At 47.9% G+C, this 15859-nt stretch overlaps 1 protein-coding gene across 2 annotated transcripts in view; it reads left to right on the top strand.

The window, feature by feature from the left end:
* Positions 1–15859, top strand: part of GRIK3 (glutamate ionotropic receptor kainate type subunit 3) — a 397845-nt gene that overhangs the window by 360393 nt on the left and 21593 nt on the right. For both annotated transcript variants that reach the window (XM_034413166.3, XM_060691366.2), the window contains exon 12: positions 11208–11326. In XM_034413166.3, coding sequence (XP_034269057.1) covers positions 11208–11326 — 119 coding nt within the window. The remainder of the gene's footprint in view (positions 1–11207; positions 11327–15859) is intronic.

The raw sequence follows: 15859 nt of genomic DNA, 5'->3' as shown, positions 1-15859 counted from the left end.
GGTCACATAACTAAGGCAAAATATCAGCAGATAGCCAGAATCTGAAGTCAGGAAAGCAAAGACTCAGAATGAACAAAGACTTGCAACAAAAGTCAAAGATTAATAAAATAAAGTTTCTTTCAAAATATAAATAACAAGAAAAAAAGCCAAGCAAACAGTCCATCCACTAAAGAGAGAAGATTGCAAGGAAGTAACAGACAGTAGAGAGAAAGCAGAGCTGTTTAACTCATTCTTGGCATCATTCTTCATGCAAAAAGAAACTATAGCTCAATATACCAAAAACAAAACTGTAAAAGATTAGAAATAAAAATTAAAATAAGCAATAAAAAGGTAAGAGAACCACCTGTCTGACCTTGATGAATATAAATCGCTGGGACCTGATGGATTACATCCCAGAATTCTGAAGGAGTTGATAAATGTTATCTCAGAACCATTGTATTATATTTTGCAAAAATTCTGGAGCACCGGGGAACTACCAGAGGATTGGAAAAGAGCTGATATGGTTCCCATCTTCAAAAAAGGGGGAAAAAGGGAGGAAACCACAGACTAATCAGTCTAAAATCATTACCTGGGAAGATACTGGAAAAAATAATAAAAATCAGATCTGTGAACCAGAGTTGGGTTTCAGCAGGTTCTGACCAGTTCTGGAGAACCAGTAGCAGAAATTTTGAGTAGTTTGGAGAACCGGTAGTAAAAATTCTGACTGGCCCCACCCGCATCTAAACTCTGCCTCCCAAGTCCCAGCTGATTGGGAGGAAATGGGGATTTTAGTTTAGTTTAGTTTAGTTTATTAGATTTGTATACCGCCCTACTCCCGAAGGACTCAGGGCGGTGAACAGCCATGAAATAAAACATATCAATACAAAATTTAAAATAGAAATAAAACAAGTTAGATAAATTTGGCTGAACCATATTTAAAACCCCAATAATTTAAAACCAAATTTAAAATTCCCATTTAAAAGAGGAGAAGTTTAGGTCAGGCCGGCTTGCTGGAATAGGAACGTCTTCAGCGTGCGACGGAAGGTACGCAGATCCGGAATCCTCCGTATCTCGGGGGGGAGCTCGTTCCAGATAGTAGGTGCCCCCACAGAGAAGGCTCTCCCCCTGGGGGCCGCCAGTCAACATTGTTTGGCCGACGGCACCCGGAGGAGCCCCTCTCTATGGGAGCGTACTGGTCGGTGGGAGGCTATTGGTGGTAGCAGGCGGTCCCGTAGATAACCAGGTCCTGAGCCATGGAGCGCTCTAAAGGTGATGACCAAAACCTTGAAGCGCACTCGGAAGACCACCGGGAGCCAGTGCAGCTCGCGCAGGAGAGGCGTTACATGGGAGCGCCACGTCGCTCCCATCACCACCCGCGCGGCCGCACTCTGCGCCAGTTGGAGCCTCCGAGTGCTCCTCAAGGGGAGCCCCATGTAGAGAGCGTTACAATAGTCCAGACGGGAGGTGACGAGGGCATGAGTGACCGTGCGTAACGAGTCCCGATCCAGAAAGGGACGCAACTGGCGAATCAGGCGAACCTGATGAAAAATCCTCCCGGTCACGGCCGTCAAGTGCTCTTCTAAAGACAGCCGTGAATCCAGGAGGACACCCAAGTTGCGAGCCCTCTCCGTGGGGGCCAATACTTCGCCCCCAATAGTCAGCGATGGCACCAGCTGACTATATCGGGATGTCGGAAACCACAGCCACTCGGTCTTGGATGGGTTGAGTCTGAGCCTGTTTCTCCCCATCCAGATCCGTACGGCCTCCAGGCACCGGGACATCACTTCAAGGGCATCGTTGGGGTGGTCCGGGGTGGAGATGTACAGCTGGGTGTCGTCAGCGTACTGATGGTACTCCACCCCGAAACCACGGATGATCTCGCCCAACGGCTTCACATAAATGTTGAACAAAAGGGGCGAGAGGACCGATCCTTGTGGCACCCCACATATAAGGGGCCTCGGGGTCGACCTCTGCCCCCCTGTCAACACAGACTGCGACCGGTCGGAGAGAAAGGAGGAGAACCACCGTAGTACGGTGCCTCCCACCCCCAACCCCCCCAACCGGTGCAGCATGATACCATGGTCGATGGTATCAAAAGCCGCTGAGAGATCTAATAGGACCAGGATAGAGGAACAACCTCTGTCCCGAGCCCTCCAGAGATCATCCACCAACGCGACCAATGCCGTTTCCGTGCTGTACCCAGGCCTGAAGCCCGACTGGAACGGATCTAGATACGTCGTTTCATCCAGGTACCGGGGAAACTGTCGTGCCACCACACTCTCAACAACCTTCGCAACAAAGCGAAGGTTGGAGACTGGACGATAATTAGCCAATATTGCCGGGTCCAGGGAAGGCTTCTTGAGGAGAGGTCTCACCACCGCCTCTTTCAAGGCGGCGGGAAAGACACCCTCACTCAATGAAGCATTTATAATCCCCTGGAGCCAGCCTCGTGTCACCTCCCGGGAAGCCAGCACTAACCAGGAGGGGCACGGGTCCAACAAACATGTGGTCGCATTCAGTCTACCCAGAATCCTGTCCACGTCCTCAGGGGTCACAGAGTCAAACTCATCCCAGATAACATTCTCAGGACCTGCCTCCGTCATCCCCACTGGATCTACCCAGTCAGAGTCCAGATCTTCCCGAATCTGAGTGATTTTGTCATACAGATACTGAACAAAATCCTCGGCTCTCCCCTCCAAGGGGTCCTCCCTCGCTTCCTGGTGGAGCAGGGAGCGGGTCACCCTAAACAGGGCGGCCGGGCGGTTATCTGATGACGCGATAAGAGCAGCAAGATGAGTACATTTCGCTGCTTTTATCGCCACTAGGTAATTCTTAATATGAGATCTTACCAGTGTCCGGTCAGATTCAGTGCGACTGGCCCTCCAACTACTCTCTAGGCGTCTTTTCCGGCGCTTCATCTCCCTCAGCTCCTCAGTAAACCAAGGAGCCAGGTGAGATCGGCGCCGGGTCAGAGGCCGCAAAGGCACGACTCGATCCAGAGCTCCAGCGGCCGCCCTATCCCAGGCGGCCACTAAGTCTCCAGTCGAGGCGTGAGCCAAGACCTCAGGCATTGGCCCAAGCTCCGTCTGGAACCTATCAGGTTCCATCAGGCGCCTGGGGCGGTACCATCTTATCGGTTCCGCCTCCCTGCGGCGGGGAGCAGCGGTTCGAAGATCAAGGCGAAGGAGAGAGTGATCCGACCATGACAAGGGCTCGATAACTATGTCCCCTATCTCGAGATCACTCAGCCACTGTCCAGAGACAAAAATCAGGTCCAGTGTGTTTCCCCCCATGTGCGTAGGGCCATGAATTAGCTGGGTCAGATCCATAGCCGTCATGGAAGCCATGAACTCCCGAGCCACCTCAGACGTCTCACCCACGGACGGCAGGTTGAAATCCCCCATGACCATAAGTCTGGGGGTATCAACCGCCACCGCGGCAATAACGTTGAGTAGCTCGGGAAGGGCTGCTGCCACGTGGCAGGGAGCCAGGTACGTGATCAGCAAACCCATCTGAACCCCATGACCCCACTTCACAAGGAGGGTCTCACAACCGGCCGTCTGAGGAACAGTGGTCTCCCTCGGCCTAAAACCTTCTCTAATAATAACCGCTACTCCCCCACCCCTTCCCTGAGACCTCGGTTGATGGAATGCGTGGAAGCCTGGTGGGCACATTTCTACCAGAGGGACCCCTCCCTCCAGGCCCAACCAGGTCTCCGTAATACCTGCCAGGTCCGCTCCCCCCTCCTGAACAAGATCACAAATGAGGGGGGCTTTATTTACTGCAGACCTGGCATTGCACAACATCAGCCGAAGGCCCGGGCCCTGAGGATCTGTGCAACCTGGAGAACGAGTGGAGCCTTGGGGGCCGGAGCACGCTACCGCATGGAGACAGCGGGTGCGCGCTCCCTTAACATGATATGGCCCCCTGCTCCCGCCATATCTACCCCTCCCCCTCACAGTACCGATGGTAAAAACACAATCTGGACAGGCTCGACCCCCTCCATTTCCTCCGGAACTCCCACCCCCCCCGCCGCGTATAGTGGCCAGGCCTGACCTTCCCCTTGGTGGGTTATCCCCCAAACCCACTACCCTAGTTCCAATTTTGCCTCCCCCCCCCCGGGACCCCTTAAAATTTTTTCCAAAAATTTACATAAAAAACCCCTCAACCCCCTCTTCGCCGCATTTTGCAGTAACCTTCCCCTGGAGTGGGCTGGGAATGGAGATTTTACATGCCATGCCCACCAAGCCACACCCACAGAACTGGTAGTAAAAAATTTTGAACCCCACTACTGCTGTGAACATCTAGAAACAAATAAAGTTATATCTAGTAGCCAGCATGGGTTTGTTAAAAACAGATCACGCCAAGCCAATCTTATTTCATTCTTTGATATAGTGACTAAATTAGTAGACCAGTGAAATACTGTGGATATAGTATACTTAGACTTCAGCAAAACATTTGTCATGCCCACTCACCCCCCCCCCACCGTCGGAGTCTGAATCTGGGGGGGGGGAAAGATGAGCTGGAACAAGAATTGAGCGATTGAGAAGGCAGCTCCATTGGCCTTGGAGGAAACTGGGGGAGGGCAGAGTCAGTCCAGGCAAGGCTTTACAGAATTAGTAAGGCCTGCAGGCAGGGAGGAACGGAGGCAGGATGAACATGAGACACAGAACTCAGACGAGGAGCAAGGACCACCCCCTCCTGATCCAAGGGCTCGGAAAGTGCAGAGAAGGCATAATCAGCACAGCAGGCTACTCAGGAGGATAGCGCTCCATCCATCTTCACCAGGCACACCTAGGGAATGAGACTTCAGGAGATGTTGTGGGGAGGGGCATTTGTTGGGAACAAATGTGAGGTTCCTGAAGTGTTGCATGCTGACGTTGGAACTTGCCAAGAGTCCTTGCATTCTTTTTGGCGTCCTGGACTAATTACCTGGATTTTTTGCTTCCTGAACTCCTTGATTTGCCAAATACATTTGGATTTATTGCTGTGCAGACAGCACTGGGCTGGACTAATTGCAGCCAGAGGCTGCTTGAAGTTTGTGTGGGGGTTTGTTATCATTCTGCTCTGGGACTTGCCAGAAATGTGGCAGCATTTGGGGAGATTTGGAGCAATAAAAGGGCAGTATGAACTGCCAGCTGTTTGTGTTATCTCTGTACCGTGCCATGGGTCATCACAGCATTTGACAAAGTAGACCACAACCTATTGCTTAGTAAACTAGAAAAATGTGGGATAGATTGCTGTGGATTTGTAACTGGCTGACAAATCATACTCAGTGAGTAGTCCTTAATGGTACTACATCCACATGGAGGGAAGTAAGCAATGGGATACCACAAGTTTCCATCTTAGGCCCAGTACTCTTCAATATCTTCATAAATGACTTAGATGAGGGAATAGAAAGGGAACTCATCAAATTTGCAGATGACACTAATCTGGCAGGAATAGTCAACATCCTGGAAGACAAGCTCAGGATCCCAAAAGATATTGGCAGACTTGAACAGTGGATCCTTACATGAAATTTAATGTGGAGAAAAGCAAGGTTTTACACTTAGGCAGGAAAAACCAAAGGTATAAGTACAGATTAGGTGAAATCTGGCTCAAAAACTGTAACTGTGAGAGGGACCTTGGTGTCCTAGTGGACGACCACTTAAACATGAATCAGCAGTGTATGCCAGCCAAAAAATCAGCTAATACAATCCTTGGTTGTATAAATAGGGGCATAGAATCAAAATCACATGAAGTATTAGTACCGCTTTATAAAGCTTTAGTAAGATCACACCTGGAATACTGCATCCAGGTTTGGTCACCCCATTACAAAAAAGATGTTGAGGTTTTGGAAAAAGTGCAAAGAAGAGCAATTAAGATGATTCAGGGCCTGGAGACAAAAACATATGAAGAACGGTTGCAGGATTTGAGTATTGCCAGCCTAGAGAAAAGGACTGAGCAGGACAGACATGATAGCAGTCTTCCAGGATTTGAGGGGCTGCCACAAAGAAGAGGGGTCAACTTATGTTCCATCTTTTTTGTAATGTAGTGACCAAGCCTGGATGCAGTATTCCAGGTGTGGTCGAACTAAGTATTTATAAAGCAGTACTAATGCTTCATTTTTATTTTATGCAGTGAGTGGGTGATGGAACAGGTTTCTGACATGCCTAGCTGACAGCTTTGTCACCCAAAAGGTGGAGGTGGTAACTAGATGGTCAACTGTACTGAACTTAATCCTAACTAATAGGGCTGAAATGGTTGAGGGAGTGGAAGTTATAGGAGCTTTGTGGGAGCTTCCATGTCATACTAGAATTTGCTATAATGAAGATATAGATATTTTAGACTTTAAAAGAGCTGACTTCAACAAACTAAGAGAGACATTAGGAAGGATTCCATGAATGTAAATCCTAGAAGGAAAAACAATTTAGGATCCATGGTAAATTCTGAAAAACAAAATACTAAAAGCTCAAACAAAAACAATACCAAAAAGAATAGAATAGAATAGAATAGAATAGAATAGAATAGAATAGAATAGAATAGAATAGAATAGAATAGAATAGAATAGAATAGAATAGAATAACAGAGTTGGAAGGGACCTTAGAGGTCTTCTAGTCCAACACCCTGCCCAGGCAGGAAACCCTAAACCACTTCAGACAAATGGTTATCCAATGTCTTCTTAAAAATTTCCAGTGTTGGGGCATTCACAACTTCTGCAGGCACTTATTAATTGTTCTGTCAGGAAATTTCTCCTTAGTTCTAAATTGCTTCTCTCCTTGATTAGTTTCCACCCATTGCTTCTTGTTCTACCCTCAGATGCTTTGAAGAATAGTTTGACTCCCTCTTCTTTGTGGCAACCCCTGAGATATTGGAACACTGCTATCATGTCTCCTCTAGTCCTTCTCTTCATCAAACTAGACATACCCAGTTCCTGCAACCGTCCTTCATATGTTTTAGCCTCCAGTCCCCTAATCATCTTTGTTGCTCTTCTCTGCACTCTTTCTAGAGTCTCAACATCTTTTTTACATCATGGCGACCAAAACTGAATGCAATATTCCAAGTGTGGCCTTACCAAGGCATTATAAAGTGGTATTAACACTTCACGTGATCTTGATTCTATCCCTCTGTTTATGCAGCCCAGAACTGTGTTGGCTTTTTTGGCAGCTGCTGCACACTGCTGGCTCATATCTAAATGGTCCACTTGGAGTCCACTAGGACTCCAAGATCCCTCTCACAGTTACTACTATTGAGCAAGGTACCACATATACATACCTGTGCATTTTGTTTTTCTTCCCTAAATGTAGAACCTTGCTTTTTTCACTGTTGAATTTCATTTTATTTATTTATAATGCAATTTATATGCCGCCCTATCTCCAAGGACTCACAATGGTAAAAATGTACAGTTCCTCATTAAAAGACAATATAAAATTAAAATTACAATTTAAAACAGTTTAAAATTCATTAAGAAACCCCCCATCAGTCCAGGCTGCGGAACAACCAGGTCTTCAAATTGCGGCAGAACGAGCAAAGGTCAGGGGCCATCCGGAGCTCCAAAGGAAGTTGGTTCCGGAGGGTGGGTGCACCCACAGAGAAAGCTCTCCCCCTGGGGGTCGCCAGCCGACACTGTCTGGCCGACGGCACCCTGAGGACGCCCTGTCTGTGGGAGTGCACTGGGAGATTGGGATTTGTCACTGGCTGCAGGGGGTCCGACAAATATTCCGGGCCTAGGCCATGAAGGGCTATTTTGTTAGATAGTGCTCAATGTTAAAGTCTGTCAAGATCCTTCTGTATCTTGAGCCTATCTTCTGGAGTGTTGGCTATTCCTGCCAGCTTGGTGTCATCTGCAACTTTGATGAGTTCCCCATCTATCCCCTTGTCCAAGTCATTGATGAAGATGTTGAAGAGCACTGGGCCTAAAACAGAGTCCTGGGGTACTCCACTGCATACTTCCCTCCATGTTAGATGCAGTTCCATTGAGGACTACACATTGAGTGCAGTTGGTCAGCCAGTTATGAATCCATCTGGTGGTGATGTTGTCTAACCCACATTTTTCTACTTTATCTAGTAGTAGGTTATGGTCTACTTTATCAAATGCTTTACTAAAGTCCAAGTAAATTGTATCGACAGCATTCCTCTGGTCCACTAATTTTGTCACTTTGTCAAAGAATGCGATAAGATTAGTCTGACATGATGTGTTTTTGACAAACCCATGTTGGCTTTTGGTTATTACTTGGTTTGCTTCTAAGTGTTCGCTGATTCGTTGTTTGATTACCTTTTCCAGAATCTTCCCTGGTATTGAGGTCAGGCTGATAGGTCTGTAGTTTCCTGGATCTATTTTTTTTTTCCTTTTTTGAAGATGGGAACTACATCGGCTCTTCTCCAGTCCTCTGGCAGTTCCCCTGTGCTCCAGGATCTTTGAAAGATATAGTTCAGTGGTTCTGCGATTTCATTTGCCAGTTCCTTCAGAACCTTGGGGTGTAAAATTAAGAGACTACAGATGAACCCAACATGATTGCACAAAGAGCTCTATGACAATCTAAGGGACGAGAAGAACAAATATAAAAATGGAAAGAGGGGCATATAACTAAAACAGAATGCCAGCAAATAGCCCCAATCTACAGGGATAAAGTCAGGAAAGCTAAGACTTAGAATAAACTAGAAATGTAGTCAGGCTGGGGAAAATGTTGAAGAACGGAGGGGAAAATTATGCATGCATACATATTAATAAGTAATAACATAATAGATCTCAGGTTGCTTCCTGCCCTTCTTTTATCTACAGAGAACAATGGCCTTAGAAGAAACTTTTATATCTTGAGATTCAGGGGTTGCAAAGGGGGATGTTCTGATAAAAACTTACAAGAACCTCTGCAAACCAGAAGTTACAAAGCCACATTCTTTTTGTTTTAAATTGTTCCATTCATCTGAAAACTGATTTTGCCTACAGAAGGAAGGAAGGAAAATTTCCGATGCTCCCTGCTAGCTTCCCACAAGCAATGTCAGTGGGGAAGCCTGCAGGAATTCGGAAGTCACTCCCAGTCTCATTGCTTTTTTGCCCATCCATAATCATTCTGTTTCTCTGTCTAGGAAAGGAAATACCTTTGAATCAATGACCCAACAGGGCATGGCTTGCCTAGTTATTAACAAACCCATACTAGCACCTGTTAAACAATTTTTAAAATTTATTTCAACTTTTATACTTATATTTGGATGGGGTTGTTTTATATTTTAATGTTTTATTGTACACTGTCCAGATCCCCTCTTTGAGGGAAATGGGTGGTATAGAAATGTGAGAAACAAATAAAATAATTTTCTAAAGGCTAATAAACTGACTGTTCAATAATCCACACTTTTACCTGGTATCAATGTCAAGTTGACCAATAGGGTTCCTCCTTTCAGGCTCTTATCTTGGTGCATCTTCCCCCTATTTTGTGAAGATAAGATTAATATTCATTGTCCTTTAATCCCTAGAGAAGTGCTCCAACATGCAGTGACATCTTCATGCTTTATCTTAGATAAAATGTATTAGACTCAAACTAATACCTGGTGAAAAGGTTGCCACTCCTTCCTTTTACTACTGATACAACAAAAAGAAAGGAACCAAAGGGGGTGGAGGGAGCCCCTTTTGTACTTCCAGTATTTTACTTTGAGTAGATTCACCCACCCTTATATTTAAGAATTTCCATCCATGGGATCCCACCTAGTATATCTCTAAGATTTTGCAGCTGCACATCCTGAAATCTCACTTTCATGTATGACTTTGTTTCTGTGACTAGAGGAATTAAATGAACATAGGAAGCTTGTTTTTTGTAGAGATTTGGCAGGAACAGAGGCTTTTGGTCTCCAAGGAATATTTCCCTCTTGGTTGGAATCAGTTCTAAATTTTGTTTCATTTTGCTGGGGAATGGAAGAACCAGCCAAACCACTGAGGATGTGGGGGGGGGGAGGCAGAGGGAGGGCTGTTCAATCTAGGTTGAGTTGGTTTTCCAACAAATGTTTGGGTACTTGAGGTGTCCCATTATTGTATTCCTGAAATGCTGCAATAACTATATATGAATTCACCTACAGTATTTATTTCTTCCACAGAGCTGTCCCTTGGCTTTTTTTTTTTTTTTTTTACATATATGGAAAAGATTTTAATTTAAAATTTCCAGTTGGCTGGCTGGGAGTGATTCCTGCAGTTTGAGATTCCCTCAAAAGTCCCTTTTATGCCTTTTTTCATCCTTTGCATGTACCTGTTCTAGCAAAATAATCAATGTGCACAAAAGTTGTGAGGAGAAAAGTTTTCCCAAATGAGGATCTTTTTCACAGCTAACTACCCTTTCTGTGAGTCCTCCCAGGCAGAAAGATTTCTATCACCAGCAGGGCTGCTCAGAACCTCAAAGGTGCCTCTGCTTAAGTGGAGACACAATTCGCACCAGTCACCAGGATGGGATGCCAGCAAGAAAATTGGTCTCACTGCATGGATGGCAAGTTTTGCTTAGTCTTGCTTCCATTTTATTCTCCTAACAAGGCCCCAGTATTATCTCTTTTCCCTAGCTCTCCTCCTCCTTCCCTAGCTCTCCTCTTCCTCCTTGGCTCCCAGCTTGCTTGCTTGTAGAATTTCTATCCTGGTTTTCACTGCAAAACACTGCAAATCACACTCTCTTTAGTACAAATTGTTGCCAAGAAAACAACCTGGATCTTTTCGCAATCACTGGGAATGAAATTCAACTTAAAGCAGGCTGCAGTCCATCATTTCAAACGTTTGTAAGCAGTCCTGCACTAGGCACATATATGTATATTGCTATGAATACCATTCAGGACATAAAAAGACTGTATGAACAATTTTATTTTTATACACATCAAAACATGTTTATGCAAAGCCCCTTCCTCTTACTTATTCAAATTGAGTGGGGTCTCTCTCCTCAGAGCATGCAACTTTGTAAAATAAAGGGAGAAAGACATAGGGAAATTAAACTATAAAAGCTACTTTCACAATTCATCCACATCTCATTGCCAAAAGGTTATTGTTGCTACGTGTATCAGCCAGTTTCACAAAACTACGGCAGTAACGTACTGCCATAGGCTGTTTCTCCAGTGATAGTTGGGGAAGGCCAACTTCTGAATTCCACTTTTGCTCGAACCTGAACGGGGAGGCCAACCTGATTCAGATTGCCCAAGTGGTGCCCAACCCATGGCATTTCTCTCCTGCCCATCCATGCCTGTCCTTTCTGCAGGAGTGTGACCTCCCCTCTTTCCACATGTAGGTTCAGCCCTTACGAATGGTATGATGCTCATCCATGCAACCCTGGGTCAGACATTGTCGAGAACAACTTCACCCTCCTCAACAGTTTCTGGTTTGGAATGGGAGCCCTGATGCAGCAAGGTAGGTCCTGCTCCTCCTCCTCCCTCCTTCTTGTATTGCTCTATGCGCATGTAGCGTGCTTCTCGATTGACAGGTGCAAGCTGAATGTTGTTGTTAGGGGAAAAAGCCTTGGAGCAAGAGATGTAATACGGTGTCTTCTCTCCTTCATGGTTACAAGCAGCAGCAGAGCACCAAGGAGTTGCTCTCATCACACAATGACAAGCAAAGACATTGCTTTTGAAATGGGGGGAGAGAGGATGTCTCTAGGCAGTCTCTGAAGAGCTTGTCAAGATCAGCTTCTCTGTCTCTTCCACTGGGGAGGATCTTTAGAGCGGAGGCGAGACCTACTTCTCCCTGATAGAACTACCCAGTCCAAGGGGTCCCAGGGAGTGAGACTTCCTCTGCTCCACACAGGACCTACTCACCAGCCCTTCCTGCCAGGGAGAAGTAGAAGTCCAGGGGCTTCCACAGGTCTAAATAGCTAAACTAATGGAAGGCCCGCAAGCCAGAAGGGTTCCAGCAGGCAGTAAATTTCCCTGTGCTCAACGCCTGACAAGGATTACTCAGCATTTGGTCTGGATACTTTTTCATTCGTGAAAAAAGAATAAAGATCCAAGGAAAACAGGGAGGCCTCAGACCAGGGCCAGAGGGCCCAAGCTGGGGAGGGTGAAAAAGTCACGCTGGAAGTTGCAGCTGCACCCTAGAAGACTTTTGCATGCAGGGGTGACATTGACACATCAACAAAAAGAGGGAGGCTGTCATCATGTTCTTGTTGAATGTCTATGAATGCCACGGATCAGAACCTGAGGTTGCATAGGAAGCTGCCCCTTCATAATTTTTTAAGAAATTTACTTCCCTTCTTTCTGAATATTCATCCGAGTCTCTAATTTGCCATGCTTTGTGTAGTCACATATCTGTTCTAAGAGTCATAGCCATACTGAAAAATGGCACAGAAAGAATGCAAGTGTTTGAGTTTTCAAGAACTTTGCATCAGGCAGGAAGTTATCCAGTGGCCAGCAAGGGGTGGGAGAGGTGTTCTCCTGAAGAGAACAAAAGCCAGATCTACATCCCTCAGACCTGGAGGTGGAAGGACAAGAAGCAATGCGTGGAAACTAATCAAGGAGAGTAGTAACCTAGAACTCAGAAAAAAGGCTCAGGAGGTCTTTCCGTGTCTGTGAATTGTAGTCTTGAGGAGATTCACCAGCCAGAATCTGGCCAGCCAGCACAGAAAAAGGCTCCTTGGATGGAACAGACTAGGTAGCAGCAAGGCACCAGGTCCCCCAAGTTTTCAGACCTCCTATCTTGAGTATTCTTCCCCTCACAACTGCTATCACTTTTCAGCACTGAAGCACAGTGGGGATATGGTTTCAATGTCTTTGAAGACATGCACTTTTTCATCTCTTAATTTTCAGCCTTCTGGGGGACGGGATTCCTCCACTTTTAAACCTGGTTCCACCTGGAATCAGGAGCAGAAGAGAAAAAACCATCCATGGATGTCCTTCTCTCTTTGGACAAAGTCACTGTAGGCCTGTAACACATTTTAAATGGTGTTTGCTACCCTTGGCTGCTATTTACAGCCCTAATCATTTCTTGCCCAGAGGTTTGGATAAAAAAAAAAAAGCCTGTATATTTGAAGAATGTCCTCGGAGTGAGCCCTTTTGAAAAACAATCCACAAAAAAGGAGTTTCTTTTTATTTTAAACGATTGAACAAAAGAGACATAAAAGTTCACAAATGGCTTGCTATTCAAATCACATAAAAGCTGCTTAGTTAATTACCGTATTTTCCGGCGTATAAGACGACTTTTTAACCCAGGATAATCATCTCAAAAGTCGGGGGTCGTCTTATACGCCGGGTACCCGAATCTGAGTTGCTGGCGCTGACCGATGACACTTTGGGAGCGCCGGCAACATTGAGGGGAAGCTGTACTCCAAATGAGTTCCAACCTACAAGAGGTGCCAGGCAGTGCGTGGCCCACGAGAAAGGAACGCGTCCCCACTCTACCCCAGAATTCGGGTCACCTTCCTTTCTTTCCCAGCAGTCCACAGTGAAAGCGGCACCGCGGTCGACCTGGGCCAGCGCCTTGCACACCTGGCTCTGCGTCTCCATTATGAGAAGCTCCATGCGACTTCGCATGTCTCCGCCCCAGTCGCGCAGCTCTCGCAATCCGCTCACCGGAGGAGCCATGAAGTGCTCGCACCGCCTTGCCAGATCTTCCTCGTCCTCCTTTCCCCATGGCTTTTCCAGTTGTAATTGGTGCTGCTGCTGCCGCCGAGGCTGCTCCTTCATCTCCGCCCGCCGCAACAGACCCAGCCCGGCCAGCACCGCCGTGGCTCCCGCAGTCCAAGCGGATCGGCACCCGGGCTCGCAGGCGAAGGGTGGGAGTGCGCAGCGCACTTTCCTGGCTTGGCGCCGATCCGGGCGGCTGCAGAAGGAACTGGGCACCGGCTGTCATGTCTTTTCTGCTGTGCGGGATTCGGCACCTGGGCTCCCGGGGTTTAAGCCTCCGGGCCGGCCCGCGCTGCTCCAGGATGTTCGCTTCGGGCTCCTTGGAATCGCTGCCGGGCGGTTCTTCCCGTTGGGGTGATGGTGGGTGGCAGCGATCGGCATCGCTTGGACTGCAGGAGCCACAGCGAACTCCTTCCCCACGAGGTATTGCTCTGCATTTCACCACCTCTTCCAGGCTCGCAGCCACTCACCATCGCCCCAATGGGAAGAACCGCCCGGCAGCGATTCCAAGAAGCCCGAAGCAAACATCCTGGAGCAGCGCGGGCCGGCCCGGAGGCTTAAACCCCGGGAGCCCAGGTGCCGAATCCCGCACAGCAGAAAAGACATGACAGCCGGTGCCCAGTTCCTTCTGCAGCCGTCCGGATCGGCGCCAAGCCAGGAAAGTGCGCTGTGCACTCCCACCCTTCGCCTGCGAGCCCAGGTGCCGATCCGCTTGGACTGCGGGAGCCACAGTGGTGCTGGCCGGGCTGGGTCTGGTGCGGCGGGCGGAGATGAAGGAGCAGCCTCGGTGGCAGCAGCAGCAACAATTACAACCAGAAAAGCCATGGGGAAAGGAGGAGCAGCGCTAAATTACCTTCCGGGGTGGAGGGGTGTGTGTGGAAGAATAGGTGAAGCTAAAACGGCTTTCTCGTTCATCCCGATGTCAGGAGAAGCGGCTTGAGGGGCGCCCGAGCTTTTAAGATTTTAACCTGGGCTAATCGGGCGGGGGAAAGAAGTGCTCTAGTCTGCAAACTAGGCAGGGTCTTGGGTTTAAAGGGTGGGGGGGCAGAGAAACTTTCAAGGCAGTTTTCTCTCAGCCAGAGGTAGAATCTGAACGGGAGAATATGGACGTCGCTGCGTGGATTGCATTATTTCGCTCATTTCTGGAAATATCCCTGCGCCCCTTTTCACCTCCCGGAATTATGTGGCTCCCACCCACCCCATCCCACAACAGATCTGCGCGAGAGGCCAGAAAACTGTGGGTTTCGTGTGTGTGTATGTAACAAAAGGTGCAGATGTCTTTCCCCCCCGTTTCGTTCCGGCTGCAGCCTTTCTTCTGAATGGGGTCGGGCTGGATACGCTGCGAAAGAGATCGGCTTGGGGAAAAAAAAACTGGTCTGCCGCCTTTACCACTACCTCCCCTCTCCACAAACACACACTTTTTGTTGTTGTTTGTTGCTGATAACATTCCCCCTCTCTCCCCCCCAATTCCACGGGTTCAAAGCCACCGAGAGAGAGAGAGAGAGAGAGAGAGAGAGAGAGAGAGAGAGAGAGAGAGAGAGAGAAAGAAAGAAAGAAAGAAAGAAAGAAAGAAAGAAAGAAAGAAAGAAAGAAAGAAAGAAAGAAAGAAAGAAAGAAAGAAAGAAAGAAAAAAAAAGAGTTTTGATTCTGCCGGCTTATCGCGAAGGCATTGGAACAAGCAGCCTAAAACTAGGAGGCGTGTAAAGTCACGGCTTAACGTTGCCGCAATGAGACTTTGGTGCCTGTTTGTGTGGACGGTGTCCATGCTCGCCGTGTCCTCTGTATCGAGACCTCTTTTAAAGCTCCTTTTTGATAAACCCCCCTTGTGCCTCTTCTCCGGGTTTCTTGGTAACTGGGATCCGCTACACGTGCAAAACGGAGTCCCGAAATGGCTCTCCCGAGGTTGCCCGCTCTCACCATTACTGCAGCCGTCCGGATTGGCGCCAAGCCAGGAAAGTGCGCTGCGCACTCCCACCCTTCGCCTGTGAGCCCGGGTGCTGATCCGCTTGGACTGCGGGAGCCACGGCGGTGCTGGCCGGGCTGGGTCTGGTGCGGCGGGCAGAGATGAAGGAGCAGCCTCGGCGGCAGCAGCAGCAGCAATTACAACCGGAAAAGCCATGGGGAAAGGAGGATGAGGAAGATCTGGCAAGGCGGTGCGAGCACTTCATGGCTCCTCCGGTGAGCGGATTGCGAGAGCTGCGCGACTGGGGCAGAGACATGCGAAGTCGCATGGAGCTTCTCATAATGGAGACGCAGAGCCAGGTGTGCAAGGTGCTGGCCCAGGTCGACCGTGGCGCCGCTTTCACCATGGACCTCCTTGGAATGC

The sequence above is a fragment of the Pantherophis guttatus genome, chromosome 10 (genome assembly GCF_059756535.1).
Source record: "Pantherophis guttatus breed Tessera chromosome 10, ASM5975653v1, whole genome shotgun sequence".
NCBI lineage: Eukaryota > Metazoa > Chordata > Lepidosauria > Squamata > Colubridae > Pantherophis > Pantherophis guttatus.
This window is presented reverse-complemented; position numbering and strand designations above follow the sequence as displayed.